General features: G+C 45.5%; 3 protein-coding genes across 3 annotated transcripts; all 3 read left to right on the top strand. All coding sequences in view use genetic code 11, as the record gives it.

Annotated features, from left to right (window-relative positions):
* Positions 1-2,966: 2,966 nt before the first annotated feature.
* Positions 2,967-4,226, top strand: EGR_09077 (hypothetical protein; the record flags this gene model as incomplete). Its single annotated transcript, XM_024498326.1, has 4 exons — positions 2,967-3,197; positions 3,660-3,749; positions 3,824-3,997; positions 4,074-4,226. 4 exons carry the CDS (start codon positions 2,967-2,969, stop codon positions 4,224-4,226), a joined length of 648 nt encoding a protein of 215 aa, XP_024347283.1.
* Positions 4,227-5,831: 1,605 nt separating this feature from the next.
* EGR_09076 (hypothetical protein) lies at positions 5,832-11,340 on the top strand (the record flags this gene model as incomplete). The annotated part of the gene is made up of 4 exons (XM_024498325.1): positions 5,832-6,014; positions 7,786-8,094; positions 10,556-10,694; positions 11,204-11,340. The coding sequence occupies 4 exons, from the start codon at positions 5,832-5,834 to the stop codon at positions 11,338-11,340; spliced, it is 768 nt and encodes a 255-aa protein (XP_024347282.1).
* Positions 11,341-14,708: 3,368 nt separating this feature from the next.
* EGR_09075 (Zinc finger protein) lies at positions 14,709-18,089 on the top strand (the record flags this gene model as incomplete). The annotated part of the gene is made up of 3 exons (XM_024498324.1): positions 14,709-16,731; positions 16,954-17,165; positions 18,024-18,089. 3 exons carry the CDS (start codon positions 14,709-14,711, stop codon positions 18,087-18,089), a joined length of 2,301 nt encoding a protein of 766 aa, XP_024347281.1.
* Positions 18,090-23,140: the final 5,051 nt, after the last annotated feature.

Genomic DNA, 23,140 nt, shown 5'->3' with positions numbered 1-23,140 from the left:
TGCCTTGATAGTTTGCCTCTGTGTTTGACTGCGCACAGGGATATAAATCTCCGCAGTTTGCACTTCCGTCTAGCAGCATGGCCTTAAGGCCTTGCAGTTGCCTTTCAGCCCTTCCGTATGCTAGTAAAGTATTTTCTGACCTACAACTGTAAAATTCTACGGATCCTAGGAAGGTCCGAGGCTCTGTATATGCACAACGCTACAATTGAAAAGAAGCGAGGAAAAAGTGGTGCAAAACATAATAACATTTCTGCGCTCTTGCTGGAGGAAATAAATCTATATTGAAGTGTAGCGATTTGATCCCTTATATGTATTTTGTCGACTTGCGTTCTGCAGATTACACAGATTACACTTCTTCTAATGACATGATCTTTCAGTCTTCTGTTTTCCATGTCACTATGGCTTATTGAGACCGCAGTGGAGACGCCGGACTCTACTCTAATACATTGGTTATATGCTTAACGCTAAGTTTTAGTAAAGGAGCCTTTTGGGTGCCCCGCCATTGTGCCTTCGCCATGTAGGCTGACCTCCAGGTCACGCTGGTGGGTCCGAGCCTTAGTCTATGTAGAATACATATATTCTAAACGAGTACCACATCCTCTCTACACTACAGATCGGCATTCTTCAGTCTAAGATCCATGCCACTTTGAAGCTCATTAAAGTCAACTTTCCAAAAAAGATCTGATATTCCCAATCTACTTCAGGTATTTAGGCATCAAAGCCAACTAGCCGCAAAACTTCAACTTATACTACAGTTTTCTAATTTCATTAAGCATACGCTTTTAAACTACAAATAAATAATAGCACAGATTGGTTGCCTGCTATTCCAACTTCTCGCGTGCACATGTAGTCTATCAAATTAATTAAAAAATAGATTTTGTATGCACATGAAGAATTGGGACAAAAATCAGTAGTGGCATTTTCAGTGCCATCAAATATGTGCCGTGCGAATTTAAACTACTTTAATCACTAACAACGGGAGCATAAATAATATGTGCATTCCAACTATAAAATTTGGTTTAAGGCCACAGATGTATAACCGTTCATTAACCCAGTACTTAACGCAAAATAAGCTTCAAAAATTCCAGGTTTTAATTAATAGCCTTCAAGGACTTATAGTCCTAGCCCTAAGGCTCCAAGTTTGGTTTGGTGCTCTTTGAGGCTTAGCTTTTAAAGTCTTAAAACTCTGTTCTTAAGATTGCCTTTTTTACTCGGCCGCATTATGCAATAAATCACCGTTTTTTTTCGTTGCTGAGGACCTTGTTCCAGCCCAGAAATAAAAGGTTTTTTGCCTCTCTTGTTTTGGTTTCTAGGATTTTAAGTGTCCCTTCTGTTTTTTACTTACGACATTACCGTAGGTCATAAGTATTTACGCTTGGTCTTGTCGTAGGCAGATCGGCTATTATGCTTTGGTTTACTTCTTAACGCCTTAATCGCTGCGCTAGTCTGTAGTTACCTCCAAATAAACCCCACTTATGTTTTTTTGTGATTATCTTACTCCGAAGCATTTTTACAGTTATACTCTCTTTTGGTGTTATTAGTTACTTAAAATGTGAAACCCTACTCCCTGTACTGCAAATTTGACCTCTCATTACTTTTAGTCCAACGAAACTAAATCTGCAACTCCCCTGCCAGATAACATTTCTGCATGGTATTCTGGCCACAATCGTTACCTCCTCGAATCCATGCTCGTCTTTGCTCTGCGTCGAGATTTCTCACAGGCAGCCTACAAAAGTAGGTAATGGCTGTAAATTTTTTGTCTACAGGTAGAGGCAAGATGTATTTGGTGATTTTGTAGTACTATTGCAGCAGACGGGATTCGTTTCTTTTAAAGTCTTGATTACTGTGCATCATTTGATTATGCGATTCCATTCTGCAGCACCTCAAGTCGTCTTTTATGGACGTTAGGGTATACCGGTGGGGCCAAAATTACCATTAAACCATAGAAAAGTCGGGCAGTTTTAGGTGTAGATGAAAGGCCGTATTGTCAAGGTGGTAGTAGAACTACCAAACCAAAATGTTATTACATAGTCTCCTTCTTCCTTAAACGTCTTCTTCAATGCTTCCCGTGACCATTCCCTTGCATCGGGTGCAACAAGTTCTCCCATGCGTTGTGTCCAGCCGCCCAGCATAGAAATGGCAGGCTTCCTAAATGTCGAGCTCTCCTCAAGACAGACTGTATTGGGAGGAGATTGGCTAGGTAGGCAGCGATGCATATTGGTCAATGTTATGGAGCAATGACATTCTCTTCATTAGTCACTTTCTCTAATTTCATTTTTCCAAAATGGAGTACGAGGAAGAGGGTTATTATACCCTCTGACTATGAAGCATGAAGTATATGTTAAGGTCGATTTTGGTGCATCTAAATTCAGTCTCTTCCCACCAGTGCCCATTGTACATAATTCGAAGTTTGGAACTCGCCGAAGACTGACACCCTTTCAACGCATCCGTTATGAGTCTCCAAGCCTCCACCCCTACATTACACACTGTCTTTCTCCTATAATATTTTGGTTTGATAACTGACAAACGGGGTTAGGATTTTTGTTCTCTCTGTTCGGATCCGCATGCCTCTCCCAAAAATCTGGTTTCTTGGATCATCTTTGAGACCGTGATAAGTGATGCCAGTAAGGAAGAAGGTTTATCACCATCGTAAGGAGAGCCTACAAGATAAACATTGATGGGAGGACATGCCACAAAGATGTTAGTAGATCCCACGAAGACCAAGGGACTCGCTGTCAATAAAATTGGACTTTCTGGATGGGGACTTCCGGCATGGCAGTTAAAATTTTAGGCCTATTCCTTCCATGCATAAGAATAACGTGTTATTTTTGTCAAAATCATCTGTAACTGTTACTAGTTCTTGTGGATGTTAATGGCAACTTCCAACCACAGTTGAGCCCAGTCGTGGTCGGTGGCGTTTCTACTAAATTATATTCAGTAGAAATATTTTTAAAGTTGCAACGGTGATGCGACAGGGTGGTCTGCAGCCATCCAGCATGGCATTGTGGTGCCTCAATGCGCAATCTCCGCGTCTCCACGACCTTGCAAAACAGTGCTGCACGACTTCCACGGATCCTGAACTTATCCGCATCCTGGAGGAACTCTCTCAAGCCGCTGAGGCTCTGGCTATAGCTGTGGGACACGAAAGCCCCTTCCAGACGCCCCTCCTTTGCTACAAGAACGACGTGGACAAATTAGTGAGTGCTGTCTCGTCATCTAAGTAAATATTTGCTTCTCTTAAATTAGCTTTAGAGAACCAGTGCTTGCCACTTGTTTTTTTTTGTCATTGCAATTCTGTCCAACCACCCCCCCGAGCAGGCATTGTAGGCAGGCCCGTGGTGAGCGCTTCAAAATTGTTCAGGTTCGGTATGGTTTTAGCTGTTAAAGTGATTGCAAAAAATTGGTAGAGTTTTGATAATACTATAGATTTATCGAGCCGTGGCAGACGCCCAACAGTGTAGTGCCATCTGCTGCCGTTACTGATGCAATAAAGATTTCACACCAACTTGGAAATATAAAGCAAAACGAACACAACGTGGTGTGATGTGTGGTGGTCTAGGCCTACGGATACTGATGAGTTCATGTTGATGAGTTGTGGAAAATTTCCGTCTCGCCGAAACCTTCGGTTACTGATTCAATATCTTTCTTTGCAATTTCAGCTCATGTTTCTCTACCTCGAATCGCCCAAGGAGGACCGATTCCCTGACATAGTGTGCAAATTAAACCAAAAATTTTCTCCACACTCTAAAGTTTGTATTTTTGTAACTATTCTCTACTCTCGTCCCTCTTGCGGCTATGTTAACTCGTCCACAATTGCCCATAGGACAGGGAAATCCAGTCATTTCGCAGTGACTATGCGAGGCTGCTAACATCGGTGGATGAAGTTGAGCGCTACATGACCACCGCTTGGTTGCCCAATCGTGAAACAGCCTTTGCAGTTCTCTTTAGCGACGCCCAAGCCGTAGCTCGCCATCTCCCCTACACCTTCTTCGACCAGGTACAGCCGACTTTAAGTTGGTGGAAAGAATGCCTGCTTCTTTGATATTCCGAGTAGAGTGGTTTTTATCCACCAGGTTGGAACACGTCACCATGGGCTTTTCGTACAGGCGGTGAAGAAAACGCAGACTGAATTCGGTCAAGTTGTGCTTTCGGTGTTAGCCGATGCGAAAGAAGAGCTCACTGAAGCAAAGCTTATTCAGATTGTAGACGCTATGGAGTCTCATTAATTTTAATTCCTTAATAAGAAGACCAATCTTTTTACAAATTACATCTGCCTTACTTATGGATCCTGGTTGCCGTCAGAGAAGCGTTTTTTGGCATGCTAAGCTATATGAATTTGCCGTTTTAGGGAAATGCGCTGCATTTGCGTCTGATGTCTTCACGTCTGCCGTATATTTGACAGCTGATTCAGCAACGCTACCTCTATATTACTGTTGCCTGGTAGAATTTTCCTGAAAACACTTATCTGATTTTGAGTGGCGTTCAAATCAAAACGGGACTTCGTTCCCTTAATTCCTGCATTCATGGGTCTCGCTTTGACTTGAATCCATATTTCACGCCAGAAAGGTATCCAGTGATCTTGAAATCAGCTTGACCATGACTACAACTTCTCACCTATATTGAAACTAGAAAGATTCGGGTAAATTTGGTACTTTTAAAACAGGATTGATAGCTAGATAAGTGTTGGACCAGCAATTTCTTCCCCATCTTGTAAAAATGGTGATTTTACTTATATTTGAAATTGAGATGTTGCATGAGCCAGAGGGGGAATAGATTAAATACTCGTATTTAACCTCTGAGGGTCGTCCTCTATTCACCCCTTGTGGTTGTAACTGGAGCGCTCTCCTTCCGCCGCTCATGGTGCTGAGTTTGTCCTCCTGGCGTACATACGTTTTCCACTCTGGTGGTTGCAAACTCTAAGACTGTGTATGGCTATTCAGGGCGGAACGTATGGTTTTTGATATCACCTTAGCGATCTATTCCGCCAAGCAGAAGAACAACTTACGGAGACTGAATCCAACCGCTTCGGTCGAGCGGTGAGCAGTCACCTCGACTCCACAGAAGGTGGTCCAAACTGTTTGGAGCAGTTGGGGCAACAAAACTTCTTTTGAAAAGGCACTCATCTATGATGCGCACTTTTGGAGGGTGTGGAGATGACAATCTTGATTGTTTATAAACAGGTGGATCACAAAACTGATTACAATAAACATCGATTTCGGGAATGTCATTGCCATGCCGTAGAATAAGGCAATTATTTGGGTCTGAGAGACACCAGGCTGTCAAGCTTTCAGTAGGCATCATATTTGGAAGAATCGCAAGTTTCTATAAATTTCTTCACGGATTAGTTTGGAAATAACTTGGTACTATATTCCACCACCCAAAAAAGATCTTTTCTGCAGTCTTTCTTAACTTGTCCGAGGAAGAATTGTCAAACACTCTCACTACACCGACCAGTTGCTTTTACATCTTACACCCTTTAAATGAAGCGAAGTTGGAAAGAAAAAGCTCCGGAATTGCAGTAGCTATTTCAGGACGGAAGAGTATCAGAAGAAGGAATTAACTGATTTAGTTTAAGTGTGTTACGGACCAGGCGTGGTGTTTGTGCCTGCACACGACACCCAGAAGATCAATACCTTTTGACAGGCCGCTTCCCCTTGTCACTGCGTTGTCACCGGCGTTAATTTTTACGGGGGTCAGAATCCGAGATTGGGGGGAGGGAGGAGAGGACGTAGGGGCTATAACACCTGCAGGGTCAATTCGTTATAAAGCAGTCTATGTAGCTCTAGTAACTAAGATGCGTAATTTCTCGAGCCGAGGGCGCTTCTCCGACTATGCATTCCACATCTGCCCCTGGATTTGTGGCGCGGTTGGTAGTAATTGGTGATGTCTATTCGACACAAATGTCTACGCAGGCGCGTGTGTGTGCGTACGACCTGTCAGTCCCACCGCCAGAGAGTGGACTGGCTATGCACCAAATGCGAGGGCAGCTACTGCTGCCTCCTGCTTCTATTATAGTAAGTCGACCCATACCCCGGTGACTCGACACACTTCCGTTCTCGCAAGTGAGATCGTATTTTTGGTCATAGTGTAGATTGTATGTGCGTCCGAGGAACGAAAACTAACCACGCTTTCTGTCCAAATGGCAGTGTACCAAAAGGATCCAATTTGGAGAACTATCTAATCATCTTTGTCCGCTTCCTATAACTAACCTGAGTACTCACTTTAATGGCTATCCATTTTGATTTGAAATTGGAGCTGGTAAAGAAGGCCACCATAGTTTGGAATATGGCATTAACTTTTTAAGAACTCCCGATGAAATCGAGCAAAACTTCTTGGATTTTTGCAAAAACTGGTGATGATATGGGTATTGCGTAAAAAACAGGCTACGCCAATCGGACCAATCAGATGATTGGACTGTTTGTTGAATCAAGAGGGGCTTCTGTGTGCCTCAAGCTTGTTTCTGTGGCCCTCAAATCTATTTGCCTTTCAATTCCCACGCCATCAATATTTTGAGAAAAAAATACAACTCCGATCCGGAGTCTGGAATAGAGACCTATGTTTTCAAGTGGACCTTAGTAGTTAACTTTAAGCCTCGAAGGGTTTTATTTCCGATAGAATGGAGATCAAATATTGGTGAGAAACCTGATCATGGAAGCGATTGGAAGCTCCACCTCTGAATGGTGTGGTTTATACCAGAGGGAAAAAGTTCTAAGCACGAACGACCTTTAGTGCGCAATCAGCCTGCAGTTTAGAGCTGGCCAGCCAAATTTAATGTCGGAATAAGTACCATCGCACTAGTGTTAAGGTCTCAAGGGGATACCAAAGGAATCGTAATCTCCCTTTTGTTGTTAACTTTCAGGACTAACTGGATCAACTTGTTGATTGCGGTTGTGTGAAGGGGGTGTCTCGAACTTTAAGCAGGCAGCATCTAATGATGACACCTAAGAAGGACTTAACACTTCTATAATCACGAAACAAACGTGGCACTCTTATTCCTAGTCTATGTTATGATGGAAGCATCCACCTTGAGTGTTTGCTTGTAAACTCTGCTTTCAGATCCCAGGTCTGATGTCACACACATGTGACATGTGTTTTGTCAGTTTTTATGGTAAGTGGTTGTATCAAATCGTGCTGCAGCGGAACTAGTGTAAGGAGACTTATATTTCTTCCCTTTCCGGGTAAAATTTGGATTGGTTGGTTAAAAGGTGTTACGCTGGTCGATTTGCCATGAAGACTGTGGAAACGGACACTTTGTTTAACCCTTGGACAACCAATGTGTTGGGCAATAGCATACTGGGAGACGTCCATGTCTGGCGTAGGTGTCACAAATGTTTTTGGTGGTAGTAATATTCAATTATATCCCTTATCATAGTCACCGCTGATTTGACAACTTCCTGCCCCGTTGAATTTCTTCTTAGTGTATATGGAATTGTCTCACTATTTTCTTTATGACCTTGGAGATGCCTCCTAACCCATCAGCCCCACAAGTTTCTAGTGAGTAGAAAGAGGGGCCACGCCTAGTGATGCTCTGTTGTAAGGGCGCGGAAAATGTGGGTGCGCATACACACACACGATCAAAATATCCGCCTCTTTGCTGTCCTCTGATTGGTTAGAAGGGGTCACCGCCCAACTAACGCGGGTGAAAGGTAGGCATGAAGGCAAGCGGGCAGGCAGTGGGGAAAGCGAGGGGAGGAGACGGAAGAAGCATGCGTATTCAGCCTAATTGTGTGTGGGTTGGCCTGGCAACAAACACCAGGGGCTGTGCTCACGCCTACCCGCAGGTAGACTCAAACCTGTCCCCCGCCTCCCACACTAGCGTTTATCCACCGGAGCCCTATCCCCAATTTTATTCAATTCATCCCCGGTGCTTTAACACTGTGCTACTGTGGCGTGCTGTGCCGCGATGGGCTGCGTGACCTAGGTAATGGCCAATCAAGAGACGGCACCGTGCACCGCAGTGCCACCTACCTTTCACTCCGGCCACCGTGCAGCATCAGTTACCAGCAAGGGGCTCCGCGTCGTTCGGCCAAATCAGGTTGCCGCAGCAGTAGTGTCAACACTACCACCACTTCCGACGCGAGCGCGATGTTTAGGGTAAAATTAAGCCTGCATTCATACATAGATGACACGTGCTTTTTAACGGTCCAGCTACCAGTTGCACTAAATCGTGCCGCAAAGGCGTTGGTTGAGTTTAAAATCATTAAAAAATGTAGGGTGTTTGCGTTCCGTAAGTAATTGCCTTCTTTGGAGTTGGGCAAAGGAAGTTAATGAGGGTTGATGTCATACTAGAATAATAAAAAACAGTGATTGTGGGGATAGACTTCCAAGATTCTGGCGGCGAATCTGTTAAGCATGGGGAAATCATGACGGTTTGGCAAAGTTTTTATCGATACTCGAGTTATCACTCTGTCTTTTCCAGATTAAATTTTCCCAAAAAATTTCGCAGATCTGTTCAAAAATTGCTCGTGCCATATCAAACTATCTCTTATGAGAAGTGCAGATATACTACTGAAATACGTCTGCCCTTCCTCCGTACTAGAGCTAAAGATTTGGATTTTAAGAAGAGCGCTATCAGCTAAACGTATAAAGTCATGAATAAATATTTCGACAATTCAATTGCTTTCACAACTATTTATGTATATTAATATTAAATTAAAATCTAAAGGGTCAAATGATCAATTAATTCAACCAATCACAACACTGCAAGGCAGACTTGGGGTTGCCACCCTGAGCCCCTAGAAATGGGCAAGCAGATGCATTATCTTGGTAAGCTGAATACCTGTTAACTAGAAAAAAATCAAATATGACTAGCCAGTGTCTATAGCGACCGCTCTTTCTGTCTTTACTTGGCGGTCACCGATTGATCAGTTGAGTTGCCTAACCAATTGTATCATTCTATAACGGATTCGACAATAAAACTCCTCTAGTATAGTGCTTACCACATATTTAAGTGTTTTATTGCTGAAATTGTTCACTGTCATGTTAATGTCGACTTTTCTTGCAAAATCCAATTACTAGGTTGACTATAATTTGGTAGCTATGCTGGTCCTCCAGGCAAATAAGGCAGCATAACCCAAGTGCATCGTTATTCTACGCCACCAGTTGGAAATTTTTCCGGCCCTTTTATTCTTATTGGTTTAAATTCAACTGGTCCATGTAACCAAAGAAATAGTAAATTGATTAAGAACACATGTCACACATGTGTGACGCCGAACGCGCCTCTGGTAGCGGACATGCAAAGACCCCAACCAAAATTGAAGAAGTTAATGCTTGATGGCCTTAAAAAAGTCTTTTAAAGCCCAACCAGAGATTATCTTGTTCTGAATGATTGAATCATTAAGTTTGGCACCGTCTACCTTGGCATACTTTTCAGATTACACAAAAGACCCGATTCAGCATGGGATTATTCGCATTAAACCGAGAGCGTAGCTCTTTTATCCAAACCACTCCTATAGGCAATTGAAGAAAATGTTGCAAACGTGCAATAATGCATATTATCAGACTCGAGTCAACTAAACTGATCGCAAATAACAATGAGTCTCCAAAATCTCCAATAACAGAGCGTCAGCATCATCGTCGAACACGGCAAAGGTGGGTGGATGTGATCGCTGCAGTCTGGGAAGGCAAGGATTTTTACAGCTTAGAAAGAGAGCTGTCAGTATATAGTGAATATAACCTAGAAAAGTGTGTTCGAGCGGCACCAAAAAGGGAGGACCAGCACTCTGTTGGAGGGAGTTTGGGTGTCCTGAAAGAAAAATTGTAGCTCTGACAGCGTGTAAGCTCGGCATTGAAATAATTTTTGCCACCTAAATCCATCTACAAGTGAGCTGAAAGCTCAGAAGTATCCGTAATGGTGTAATGGATACAGATTGGTCCGGACTTCCAGCTGACTACACCCACGAACATGAGGAATGGGAGAAGAAAGTGTCCTGAATGAATAACAACTGTAGGAAAGCTGAATTTTTAGAAAAATGGGTAACAGAGGGACGTAGGCGCAAATGTCTAGACGTTTATTGTGGCCTGGAACTGAAACAGCTAAAAGTCGGGCAGCTATTTGACGAACCGGAAGCTTGGTTCGATCGGATTTCTCCCCATTTGTTTAAATTGGGCACCTTGGGTAAAAAGTTTCCAACGAAAAATGCATCAATTAATCTCGATTATTCAGCTTCAAAAATAGGCTTTCAGGGTAAAATAGGCCATATCGTCCTCCGACCGACAACATCCTACATTTATTCTCTTAATTTGCGCTTAGCCAATCCAGTTACGATCCACTTCTGCGCAAGCATAGTTAACGTTAGTTTATATGTAATGCTGGGAATGAGTGTGTGGAACCGTAACGCTAAGTTTGGCTCCAGTTCGCTGTTTTCTACTCTATTATCCGTCGATGTCAACCAAAAGGTCGGGTGGAATTAAGCAATCTCTTTTTTTCTAACATACAAAAAAACATAAAGTTTGGACTTCTTCTTCAATGGTCTAAGACCCAGTTGTCTCGAAAACCTGTCTGTCAAAGTGGTAATCGGTAAGACCACTTGCCGTAAATCCACGCAAACGCTAGCCGGCGGGACCGCCCGCACTGAAATCGCCCACTCAGATTGAAATGGGCGGGCAGCCGGGGAACCAATTAAATCGGGTCAGGGGGCAGGCAGTCGCTGGGGCGAATTTCTCAGGGGCTAGCAGCTATCGATCGGAGGAGGGTTTGCTGTACCAAGGCATAGAGATGTTGGCGCTCTGCACCAAAAAGCGGGGCTAAATCGGCTCTTGGAGGGGTAAGGAAGGAAGCAAGGCAGGGGGTGGGGTGGAGTTTAAAATCAGAGCACTGGAACGTTGGTGAAATTGCCCAGTTTGAGTTTAGTTGGGACGCTGGTTTGGTAAGGCGTTTACAATTGTCCCCTTTTCGATTGTCTCTGTGGCTTAAAACTCACATGCTCTGTCATTTTAAAAATATAATTACCAAGATTAGGGGATTTTATAATGCTATCTTCCATTTTAGTCGTCCTTTTAAGGTGTTTTCACAGGATTTAGCACTAAAGGCTTTTTGTAGGCATAAAGTGAGGGGAAAGTAGATGGTGGTAAAGGTGAAATATAATGCGTTCGGTGTTCTATAACCATCCCAATACAAGTGACCACGAATTGCCAATGTGTGAGCGTTGCCAACAGCAACAAGAACACAATTCCTTTTGAAAGGCTTCCTATTCTTTCGAAGGTGATTGTCGGTTCCGCCTCCACTTGAAGTATGTTAATTATCTCACCACCCAAGTTTGGAGAGTGGAGACGCGCGATACCAAGGAGACGGCAAGTAACCGCCTGGTTCAGAAACTGGTCACCCTGCCCTCGCGATAGCAGGATACTTGGCAAGAGTGAAAGTGACTACGCACCTCCGACAGCAAATGCCAGTGGTTAGGTCATTAGCAGATGCAGCACTCGCACTCAGCCTTCCTAAAATACCTTACACTGTCATCTAAGTTAAGAACTCCTTCTTCTTCTTCTTCTTCATTCCTTGTGGTCAAGGTTGCAGCCAGATGGACGTTGAAAGCTCGCCACCACCAACACACCCCAGTATGGCTGGCTTTGAACTTTTCATTTGCCTACTGAAAAGGGAGGACTTTATTCCCATTTTGGGAAGAACACCCACTACCCAGCGTTTGACAGAACCATGTTTATCCACTTTAGCAACAATTTGCGCTGCTGCATGGTCATCCTCCGCCCTAGATGACAACTCTTACACCAAACAGCAAAGGCATCCATTCTACCAGACGGAAGCAGTCACATGGCACACGCTGCCAGGACCAATTACGCATTTCGGCCTTACCTCCATTGTTGCCATGGTAATGGAGAAACCGTAGCATTTTTTATCATGCATGTTTGTTGTATTCCACTGACACAGGGGTTAACAGCACCAATATTTCAGGCTGCGAGTAGCCACTTATTACCGAAGAAACTGTCTTACCACCCTAAAGTGATTCAACAATTTTCCGCCTTAGTAGGTATTTTAAAGTCGGCGATTCAATAGAAGAGCTTATTTTCTTTCCTCAGTAAGAGTCCTCTAAACTCGCGGCGATCCCTAGTGCCAGTGGCTGGTTTTGCCCTCACCGCAGGTGGGATAACCTCTAAACAATACATGGAATGTCTCTATAGAAAAGACTTTTGTTTTATGATCTTACCTGCTGCTTGCTATCATTTAAAATCCGCGTAAAAGTAAGGTTAGTATGTAATTTTTTAACTTTTTATGTATTATGATGACCAAACCTCAGCTTTATAGTATTTTTGGAAAAAAATTTCAAATCTTGCACTCTGAAGTGCCTGTTGGATCAAAAGTCAACTGATCTGTGGTCAAAGTAACCGAAAAAATCGGCGAATCGATCAGCCAATTGGGGAGTTTGACCAATCGTATCCCAGATCAGGGAGAATCAACAAAACCCATGTGACCGCTCCTCCTGCCTGGGATAATTAGGACCGAATTTTTTTCCCACCTTCTCATTCCACCACACACACACACATAAATAGTGTTTTGACTCATGCACACCTAACCAAAGTACGTGCTTGCGACTACGCCCATACACAGGGCGGGTATTTTCACGCAGCCAATCAGACTCTCGCCTGAGGCGTGTGCAGGCGCGCAATCGATCGAACCCATGGCGTGGCCGTGGCACAGGCGTTGCCACTGGCAACCCGGTGAGCGCTGTTTGTGCACGCAATTCCTGCTTGGATGTGTTGTAAAAGAGCAAGAGCTCACATGCGGGTTAGCAGAGCAACACAGCCGGTTCTCTCAAAACACACGCAACCATTCTACTCACCTCTAGGGGGTATCACCCTAACACAAATTTTTTGAACGATCTTTCGTACTGAGCGAAATTCCGTTCTCGAAAGGTCAATTTCCGCCCAAAATTAAGGCATTCCTTTTCACAGACTTTGAACCACTATTTGGACATGGGTGAAACTGTCTTGATGGCATGCACTGTAAAACTAGATCCTTCAGCCGGTTAGCGGTAGCCTTTTACGGCAGTTTGCCCAGTTGGGTATCACTTGGACGTTAATTCAAGAACATCTAATCTGAGCCATCTACCGTGGGTTTGTAGAGAGGTCACTTAGGTAACGAAATTATGGGGACGCCCTGTAGACAGAGGTGACGTACTGACTTGAATCGAACGCTCGGAGCCCAGAAGTAGGTCGGGTCTAAGGCGACAAGAATTCTAGTCAGAAATTTTTCCGAGTTCCTACCGAGGACAAATCAACCAACACAACCTAGGCGTTCCGTCGTATCGCATAGACGACGTAGCCGCTTGCACAACCTACTTGCTGTTGCTACGCAAACCGAGAACAGCCTACATCTACTCTACCAGCTTTAACGCAACAGGATTTAGTGCGACCGCAACACCATGCTCAGATGAGAAAGTAAGGTGGCGTTACACATGCGTACCGTCCAGCCAGCAATTGCCGTAATTTCGAGGTCACAGATGCAGGCAACAGATGTCAATCACTAAGTCAAGGAGGCTCTGTGCTACCCACTAAAAGGGAGGAATGGTTACGAATAGCCAAATCTTTCATTTCATAAATGGTAGGAACATAAATGCTACATCTCTATCACCCTTGAAGGCGCTTTCTCCCCTTCACTCTCAATGTTACGTTGAAGGGGTGGGAAAACATGGCCCCAATGACCTAGAGTCATGACATAGGCCGTAAGGAGGCCGTCGATCGGGGCAGGAACCGGTCCAGGTTCAGTGGTCTACTCACAACCCGGCTTTTTTTTTCATCTGAGCTGAAGTCATGTGCCGCGGTCGCAGCAGCCGCCCCACATATGGGGTGCGTGCAGGTGCGTACATGCATGTGAACGCACGCACATGTGCGCACACGCGCGCACGACTAACCCTCAGTTCAATCGATTAATACGCCATGGTTGTGACGGTGGTTTTGCCAGGGCAGAAGGTGCGGCGGAGGCGGGTGGGGGGGCGACAGTTCAACTTTGAAGGCCACCGCTATCGGTGTGCCTTTTCAATACTGGTGTCGACGCACATCACCATACACCTGCATACACATGTAATATCAAACTTTTCCTGTGATCTCCTGCATTTGGGGCTTGGTTACAGTCACCCCATCTCAAAAGTGACCTGACAGCTGAAGCCATGGCGTTGTGTTGACATATGTTTTGAAACAAAAGTAGTTCAACCCCCGCAAAGAGGACCGCCACGCATACACAGGATAGGGATGGTGTTTAATCTCTTACCCGTCAACACATTAAACCGGCTCGAGGTGTGGATGTTGAGGGTGGGCTATCTGAGAAACACCGGAAGCCCGACCTAGCCGAATTCGATCGCGCACAGTAACCAAGGCGGTGGCAACCCGTTGGTCCAGAGTCGGTTAGCCAATCAGAGGGCCAGCTAGAGGCTGCTCGTCTTGGTGGCAGTGTGAAATGGAGAGCTAGCTAGCTAGAGAGCGCGCGCCAAAAGACGCGGTCCTCGTTTGGGTGCACACGTGCGTTCGCGCTTGTGCGTGCGTGAGTGTGTGTCTATCTCACGCAATTGCGAGAGGCGTGCAAGCGCATACACGCACGCGCGCGCTTTGACCCACGCCAAGGTCGCGCGCCGATTGGTGGTGACCCGTAAGCGCAGGGAAGGACAACTCGTTTGGCGGCGCACACAGCCTAGCCGCCTCATTTGACGAATCTAAAACGCGTCGTGAGAGCCGCGTTGTCTATTTCTCTGGCAGTTATTATGCTCGACGCTCTGACCAAGGAGGGCATCTCGACAGTCACTTCACCGTCTCTAGCTCCCATTACCTCGTTATCTGCGAGCACCCCTAAGCCACTAAAAAGGGCCATAATGGACATTGACGAGGAGGAGGAATTAGTCGTTGTTGAGCCCACGGACCCTGACGAGGATCGTCTCCGTGAGGCAACTCTTCAAGCTCAGCAAGAGGCTGCAGCAGTTGTAGCAGTTCAGGCCGTCTCGGAACCAATACCCCCTCCTCCACCACCGCCGCCACCGCCACCTTTTTCTCCCCCATCCGAAGCCATGGATTCCAATAAAAATGTGGTCACTACCGACCCAGTTTTGCTCAGTCAAATCATTCAAGCTTTGAATGCCAAGCCGAATAACCAAACTGCTGAAAGTACTCAGCAACCGCCAAGGTTCCTAGTCACCTCTTCGAACAATGTGCTAACCTTTCAGCCCTCTCCAGCCCCCATTCCTCCTCAGACGTCTTTCATGGTTCAACCACTGAGTGGCTTCCAGGCAGCTAGACTTTTAAACCTTACACCAGCTACTCCTCCCCCTCCGACACCGATCTCAAACACAGGTCTGCAAAGTCTTCTTTCAACGGACCCGCTACTCTATGGAATCTTCGTGAACTGTGCTACTTCAAATATGATAACCCAACTGGCAAATTCCATCTCCGCATCTATGATATCCTTCGCCCAGTTGGTGGCAATTGATAAAAACATCAATCTGAACAATCAAATAGCCGAGATTACGCAACTTATTTCAGCTCTAATCAATCTGGCCACTTCGCTCTCCACCACGCTACCAGGTTTGATGTCCTTGAGGGGTGCGGTTAACCCGGCACCAACAGTCTGCACTCCTCAAACTAATCCCATTCTCACTAGTCTCATCGCTGCTTCCTCGTCCACACCTTCACCCTCACAACCGACAAACACTCCTCCTTCAACAATGACAGGGAATTCGACGTCCAAGAATGTTCCTCCACCACCGAACGTAGTCTGCCCTCAGCCCCGTACTCCTGTTCAGGTGAAACCGGAGCGATCCACTTCGTTGATGAGTGGTAAACAGAGTCCACCAGTTGCCGGTCTGGTGACAAGGTCCGGCACAGTCCTAACCTCTGTGAAGACGAGTCCGCGTCCGAAGCGGTTCATATGTCCACATTCTGGCTGTACCCGGGCTTTCGCTTCGAGATTTAACCTCGTTGAACACATCCGTATCCACACTGGGGAAAGACCCTTTGTCTGCCCTGAACCTGGATGTACCTCGAGGTTCAAGAGACGTCGGGATCTCTATGAACACTCCACGATGCATAAGAAGCGTGTTCCCAACCCTGGAAAAGCTCTCCTCGTTACCTCGGTTCTCCCAGAGAAAGGGAAGGCTGTGCCCAGTGGTGAAGACAATCGAAGACCACGTCATTTCTGTCCATTCACCAATTGTCATCGCTCCTATGCTCGCAGACATCGTCTCAATCAGCACATGTGTCTTCACACCGGTGTTGGACCCTTCTATTGCGATCAACCGAATTGCAATGTGCGGTACTTCAATTCCGACGATCTCGAACGTCACAAACTCGTCCATCTCCTACCGACAAGCAGTGATACTGCAAAAAAGCATATCTGTCCTCATGAAAACTGCGGGAAGGTCTACTCGAAGCTAAACAAACTGCGGGAGCATGTTCGATCACACACTGGAGAAAGACCGTTCATTTGTGAACGGGAGGGATGTGGCGCTTCATTCAGTCGACCTTATGGCCTCAAACGTCACCTGCTGACTCATACAACCGCGACAGCAACCGCTGACATAGCAGCCAATTCGGATGCTCAGAATTCAAATCAACCTTCATCCTCCAAAGTGGCAAACCTTGTCACATCCGTACCAGCCACAAGAACATTGACAGCGGTGTTCCCTCAGACTCCGACACTCATCTCCAGAGTGTCTCCCAACCCCCAGCCAACAATTCTCAACCTCGTGCAGGCTTTGACTTCTTCTGGCGTCCAGTTGCAGCCGATAGTCACGAGTGTGCCGAACGAGGAAACCCCTCAAACTCCTTTGAACGTCACAATTAAAGCAGATCCGGATTCTACACCCGTATCCACAGTCACTTCCACTCCTCCCAATGTTACAATCACTTCAGTGGCGTCGAGTTCAACAAATAAACTACCTCTCGTTCAACGCTCCAGCAAGGCAGCTGCTACACCCTCTGCATCAGCATTGGCAGAGAAGGCAATCGTGATTTCAGGGCCTTTTGGAAAGCGGCGACACATCTGCCCCATGCCTGGATGCACAAAAATTTTCCCCAAGTTAAATAAGCTGCGGGAACACATCTGTCGGCATACTGGAGAACGACCATACGCCTGTGATGAGTGTCCTGCCACCTTTGTTAGAATGTACGATCTTCGTCGCCATGCACTCATTCACACACGTAGACGGCTGGGAATCCTTAATAATGGCGTATGAGCAACTGTGATCCCTCTCCTCTGTCTTGTGTCAGTGTTGTTTAATTGTTTAGTTCTCCTCCCCCTCTCCCTTCCCCCCCCACCTCCTTCCCAGTTTTGGTTGCTTTTTCCCTTTTGGTGGAAACTGTGTATAGAGTGGGATAGGGGGTCCCCCTATGTTGCCCCACCCCCCTCTTTTCACTACATGTGAATTGTACCCTCGTACACATGCACGTCTGCACACCTTCATGTATTTATGCATGTATATTTCCAATTAAGTAAATCACTGGCTGTGCCTCCACTTCAAGAGACTGAAACTTCTTCTGTTGTTAGCTACGGTGATTGTTTTGACCTGTAGTACAGGCGACTACAAATAACCCACGTGTATGCTAATGTCGCTTGTGCCAAAAGTTCAAGGCGCCAAATGGTGGTGGTGATGATGATGGCGATGGTGAGTCACCATAGGCATGGGACTCTGCTAATTATCATATCTTGCCTTCCTTAACTGCTATGATGAATGCACGTAGTACAGGAGATCTGTCAATGTCACCCTCTTCTGTTGGCATGGCGTAAATAGATCTCACCTGCCACGTGATCGGCCATGACCTACCCCAATGTCGGACGCATTAACTGACAGCATTCGAAGGGCGTGTGCGGGTAGCCGCTAAGCTGTTGCACAAACAAACCTAAGTTAACATTGCAATTAAGTTTGACAGCTTCTGTCACACCCGAGTTATCCCCAAGCCAATGACTGGAGCTGGAAGGAATGCCGAGAAGACCTGCAAGTCTAATAGAGGGTGACTGAATGCACCCTCAGGCTTACTTTGGGTGTCATCCACGGTGCTTACAGCGGTCACTCCTTCCTATTCAGCAGTCACAGCTGCGATTGGCCAAACCTTCTGCTGGTCTCACCTCCTTCGCTGTCCAACTGCCTCTTTGAGCCTTTTCCTTGGGCCGTTTCTAATTGTCAACTTCTGATCTGCACAATCCAATGCGAATCCGTTTTCATTGCATCAGCAAAACAGGGTATCACGGTGTCTCAGTTACTGCTATAGGTGGGTTTGTACTGTAAGCGTAGGGAGGCTTTGTGGCAGGCGAGTCCTGTCAGACTTAAATGAGATTTAGTGATCGCAATTTTGCGAGCGGACCTAATTGTCCTCTGCACACTTTCATCTGGCGTGTGAGGCGCCAATTAGTGCCACCAGGCACATCAAAGCGCCAGTCAAAATGGTGATATCTTACCCAAACCGTCAGTTTATTGCCTGGAGCGCCGAGTCAAACCTGAAGATGTAATAAAGCACACCAAATGCGACAAAGTTCATTATTCGTGTACAGGTATGGGAGGTCACAGGAAAGGACGGGAAGGTCCTGGCGTCAAGGCGGTTAATGAGCAGCCAGTGGAGCCAAAGCTATCGTTTCACTGCACTTGCTACTGAATTCAGAAGTTCTCTTGCAAGTTCTCGCTTCTTTTAAGCGCCAGACACGATTGCGTGAGTTTGTTTCTCCTCCTCCTTTGAAGTCAGACCAGGCTGAAGTCTACTGGAGTCTTTAATTTCTCTCTACCCGACTCCGCCTGTTTTGGAGAGAGGTATAAGCAGAGGTGGTACGAGTGCCTCCTCTCAGTTTCAAGAATTGAGTCATCGCTAGAGGGAAGGAGAAGGTGAGGGCAGGGCGACAGGACTGGTCGCGTCACCATCAGACGTGTATCCCCAAGCCATGACTAATATGTTTCGTGAGGGGACACCCTGGTGGCAGTAGAACATTCAACTCAGCGTTGGCGCCTTTGTCAGTAATGGCGGGAATGGTGTCTGCGTGGATAAGGCGAGGAGATACTGAATTAATAACTCAGCTCGAGTTGGAGTTGATGCTGCTTTACTATCCAACCATCGTGGAACCCAGTGATAGTGTTTCTCAAAATTGTCACGCATATATGAGGCCAAATAATGTGAAATTTGCTTCTTGTAGCTTTGTGGTGGCTAGTTGCTGCTCCTTTCTCACCGCAGGTAGGCTGCTTGCAGACTTCATGCAAACGGGGTTCTTTTGATCTGGATGTGTGTGATGGAGCTACTTCTACCCGGCTAAACGGCTGACCCCACGATTCGGCTGCAGAGATGACACCCCGAGGTGAAGCTTGCGTGCGTGTGCCCTCAGAGCGAGGATAAAGGTCCCACCCTCACCTCAAATCTAACATGAATAAATGAATAAATTTGAAAACTGACCCCAACGGCGTGACGAAGGCGTACCATGCTGGACGTCTAGCTGACAGGAGTAAAGAACGAATCCCACAGGTGATTCGCGAGGGCGGTCAATTGGGGAACCAAACCCGCAACAACCTTGATTTCAGTCGAAAGCGGTGTAGGTGTTCATTTATGAACTGGATTTCCAAATGTTAGAAATGTAGTGATTTATTTTATTTCGTACTTGTCTTGCTAATATTTCCTCTCTTCAGTGGTCCCCTCGATGCCATCATGTGATGCGAGGCTCAGGAGAGGGGATTTTGCCATACAAGTTTAAAAGACCTGACTGGATGCTGATAAAAATGGCGTAATTGGAACGCCACTTTACGAAAATGAAAGACGAAAAGATAGGGGTTAAAGTGCTCATGTTGTAAAATCATAGCAGAGTTAAACCGACCCTCATGAATTGCATGTTTTATTGGTCCAATGAAAGAAATTTGTTATAAACTTGTTTGACCAGATGAAAGTTTTTTATGTAGTAAAAAATCATAATTATCCTTTATTATTAGACAATGGATTGTTTTAGACGCAACCAATCCGATTGTCACAAGATCTGGCGCAACTATTGGCAATAAAAACTGTCACATATTTGTGACACCAGACCTTGATTAGATGATTGGGAGGTAATGCTTATGTGACACTGTCATCAAAGGCATCAAATCAGCTGTTTGGATAATTATTTCCTCGAGACTGAGTTGAAAATATCAGCATGAATGTTTTAATCGTGATTTACGGAGGAATTGCTTTCCACCAATCGGATATCTAGGGTCTGTCCAACATCCTAGCCCATTTATTCCAAATAAAGGCTTTCATGTATCCGATTGGGAACACTCGGCTCCCCTCCACGTGGTGGCTGCTGCCAGCTGGAGGTCCGGGACACTCTGTATCCGTCACACCGGTACGACCTCTTTCCAACATTTTATCCACGCTTAGATGACTTTTCGGGAGAGAGGGAGGGAGAGACCTTGATCCCCATATTCGTTCCCACGTGCCAAGAAAGATGAATTTGTGTCCCTTATATAAAGTGCATTTCAGAATGCAAACCCTTCCTCTTTCGCACAGCTTTTAAGATTTTCCCATCCGTCTTCACTAGAGATGGACAATTCTTCAAGGATGGGCAGTCTGTCAGGTAGAAGTAGTCTCATGACAATGTTTGGTATGATTAATTCTGATTGAAATTTACTGCCTATGAGGTAGGCAATTCAAACGAGAGCATTATGTTCAACTTGACTCCTGGATGGCACCTGGTAAGACCTGTCAAGCACCGGTTGAGCTGGATGTTCACAAGAACGGCCACTGAGGCTGTGGGCTAGGAAAGCTGGGGGGTATTACGGCCAGGATTCTGTGTGACAAACAAATGATCACCTTAGAAACGTCTGCACCCTACACTTACATTGCGGACTTCTAAACGCTTGGTAGTTGCTGTCCGCCGGTTCGGATTTTACGCCTTAGTTCGCAGGCGACTCTTTTTAGCCGTATATATTCACGAAAACAGGAAACAATTGCTACTTACTACCGTCTGCTTCCATGTTTGCATTCTTTTTTATCCGTGAAGAGCTAAGTCTCGACTTGACCTGAACACTTCCCACAGTTGCTAAGACAATAAGCGTACCATAGAAACAGAGATGTGACAAGTTGATAGGAGAAGGGTTGATGGCATGGGTATAAGACAACACTATTCTGTTATTGCTACTTCTGCTACGCAACGCCAAGAGAGAGCGGACAGGCGGACAGGCAAGCGGATGGACGGGCGGGGGCTACCGGCAATGGGGTGACTCACCCACTCCCTTAAGGCCTCGCCCACAGCCCACACACCCCAATCACCACAGTTAGCAGCAGCAAGGGCAGCCGCAAAAGTAACAGAAAACCCGACATGGTGGCACCATGATGCGGACTGCAATTACCTCTACTTAACACCTCCTTCGCCTCCACTAATAGCTTCTGCTTAGGCAGTGTACTTCACCAACGTCACATATACGTGACGCCGGATCGCAAGTGTTCTTCGTGCGGTCTTGCTAAGTAATGATTGAGCAAATTGGTGGGGCAGGCGGATGGACTGAGTTTAGAACAATGTAGTGGCTGATGATGGGGTAAAAATACATCTCTTTAGTCTTTGAAAAACAATTTATTTAGTCAAATATATTAACGACATTGGTGCCATCGATGCGGTCTGGGGGGATCACTAAGCCCTCTGAGGCCCTGGTAACTGATATGCTAAAATTATCATAACCCAAAGCTTGACGGCCACTCTTCCATCGACGTGTTGTGGTAGTGGGTGTACCCACCTTGAAGGGCTCTGCGTTTGTCTCAACAGGATGGCTGGTACTGAAGTACGAGGCAAGGGGCAACTTTCTCTCCATCATGGGCTTGGGATATGATAAACTTTCTGTCTACGATATCCCCGTGTAAGAGGAAGAGAGAGTACTCCGGTACTTACTAAAGTCGCAAGTAAAAGCAGTACTGACCGGTGGAGAACGTCGCCCCGTTTTAAGTACCACCTATTCAGCAACAATTCATTGTTGTAATTTGGACGGAAAGTGCAACTTTTAGTTCAAAACTAGTAAAGTTTGCGAAAAGGATTTTGTGTGTGTGTGCAAGTATGAACCTTTAAAAAGCTGAAGGAAAGGAAAAAAAGAGCGATCAAAAAGTTTCAAAAATGAGGAAGGGTACGACCTCATTCAAATGGTGGCTTTGATCAGCAAAGAAGGGTCATTAAATTTTCCTGTCCCAAAGAAATTATTTAAACACGTTTTATAAATATCCTGGCTGAAGGATAGCAATTGGAGGAATTTCTGATTTAAGAACACATCAAATATGGCAAGTTCTGCTCTTTCCCTTGCTGTTCCATGCATTTATTTATCCATCTGTTTGTCTATCTGTGTACATCCATCCATCCTGTACCTATGTATTCATCAATCCAAACATGCCCCATCCATCCATCAATCCATCCATCTATTTGTAGTGATTTGGGTGCTCGCCACCATCTGGCATTCAGCGGTTAGGCACAGCACCGAAAGTCTGCTAATGTCACACTTTGAACTTTCATGACTTGGAAAGATTAACAGGATTTGCAATTCCTTCCTCATTTTTTTCGAAAAGGCTAAATGCGGGGAATCCATTTCTTCCACTCCACTCTTTTGGATGGCAAACGGATCACATTTGGGTGGCCTAGAGATGGAAAAACTTATGACTCCTCTCGTTTTCATTCAATTCTTCTAGTTTAAATTTATTTCATGGAGAAAGATCATAGAAAGGTGGCTTTCTTACGATAGCTAGGCATCAAAACAATCTCTCATCCTTTCCACCCAGTAAGACATAAGCGTGTTCTAAATCCCACTTCTTACAAACTTTTGTGGTTGTAAGAATGCAGTCAAACATAGCGCCAGCCATCCGCCGTTTCCATGTAGCCCTTCCATTTCCCAGCTGTCCATTCCCTTCCCCTTCCTTCCATTCTATTCAATTCTACTGCTCTGTAATGTTATATTTGATTTCGTTTGTAGTCATTTGATTGTGGTTTGTGATCATGTTACTGCTATTGCCAATGTAAAGGATTAGAGATTAGCATCGCCCACAGCTCAAAGAAATACCATTTGGTTAATATAGGATACAAACAAGAGCATCAACTAGTACCTTTTTGCCTTTCGCCCTCAATCCATCCCTCCCTTCCATGCTTCCAGCCCTGTTTTCGCATCAATAGGTGTCAATCTGGGATCACCTCATGGACACATTCTGTAGTACAAGGTGTTCAGTTGTT

The sequence above is a fragment of the Echinococcus granulosus genome, assembly GCF_000524195.1.
Source record: "Echinococcus granulosus chromosome Unknown EG_S00130, whole genome shotgun sequence".
NCBI classification, from domain to species: Eukaryota; Metazoa; Platyhelminthes; class Cestoda; order Cyclophyllidea; family Taeniidae; genus Echinococcus; species Echinococcus granulosus.
The sequence above is the reverse complement of the archived record's forward strand: the minus strand, read 5'-3'. Positions and strand labels throughout refer to the sequence as shown.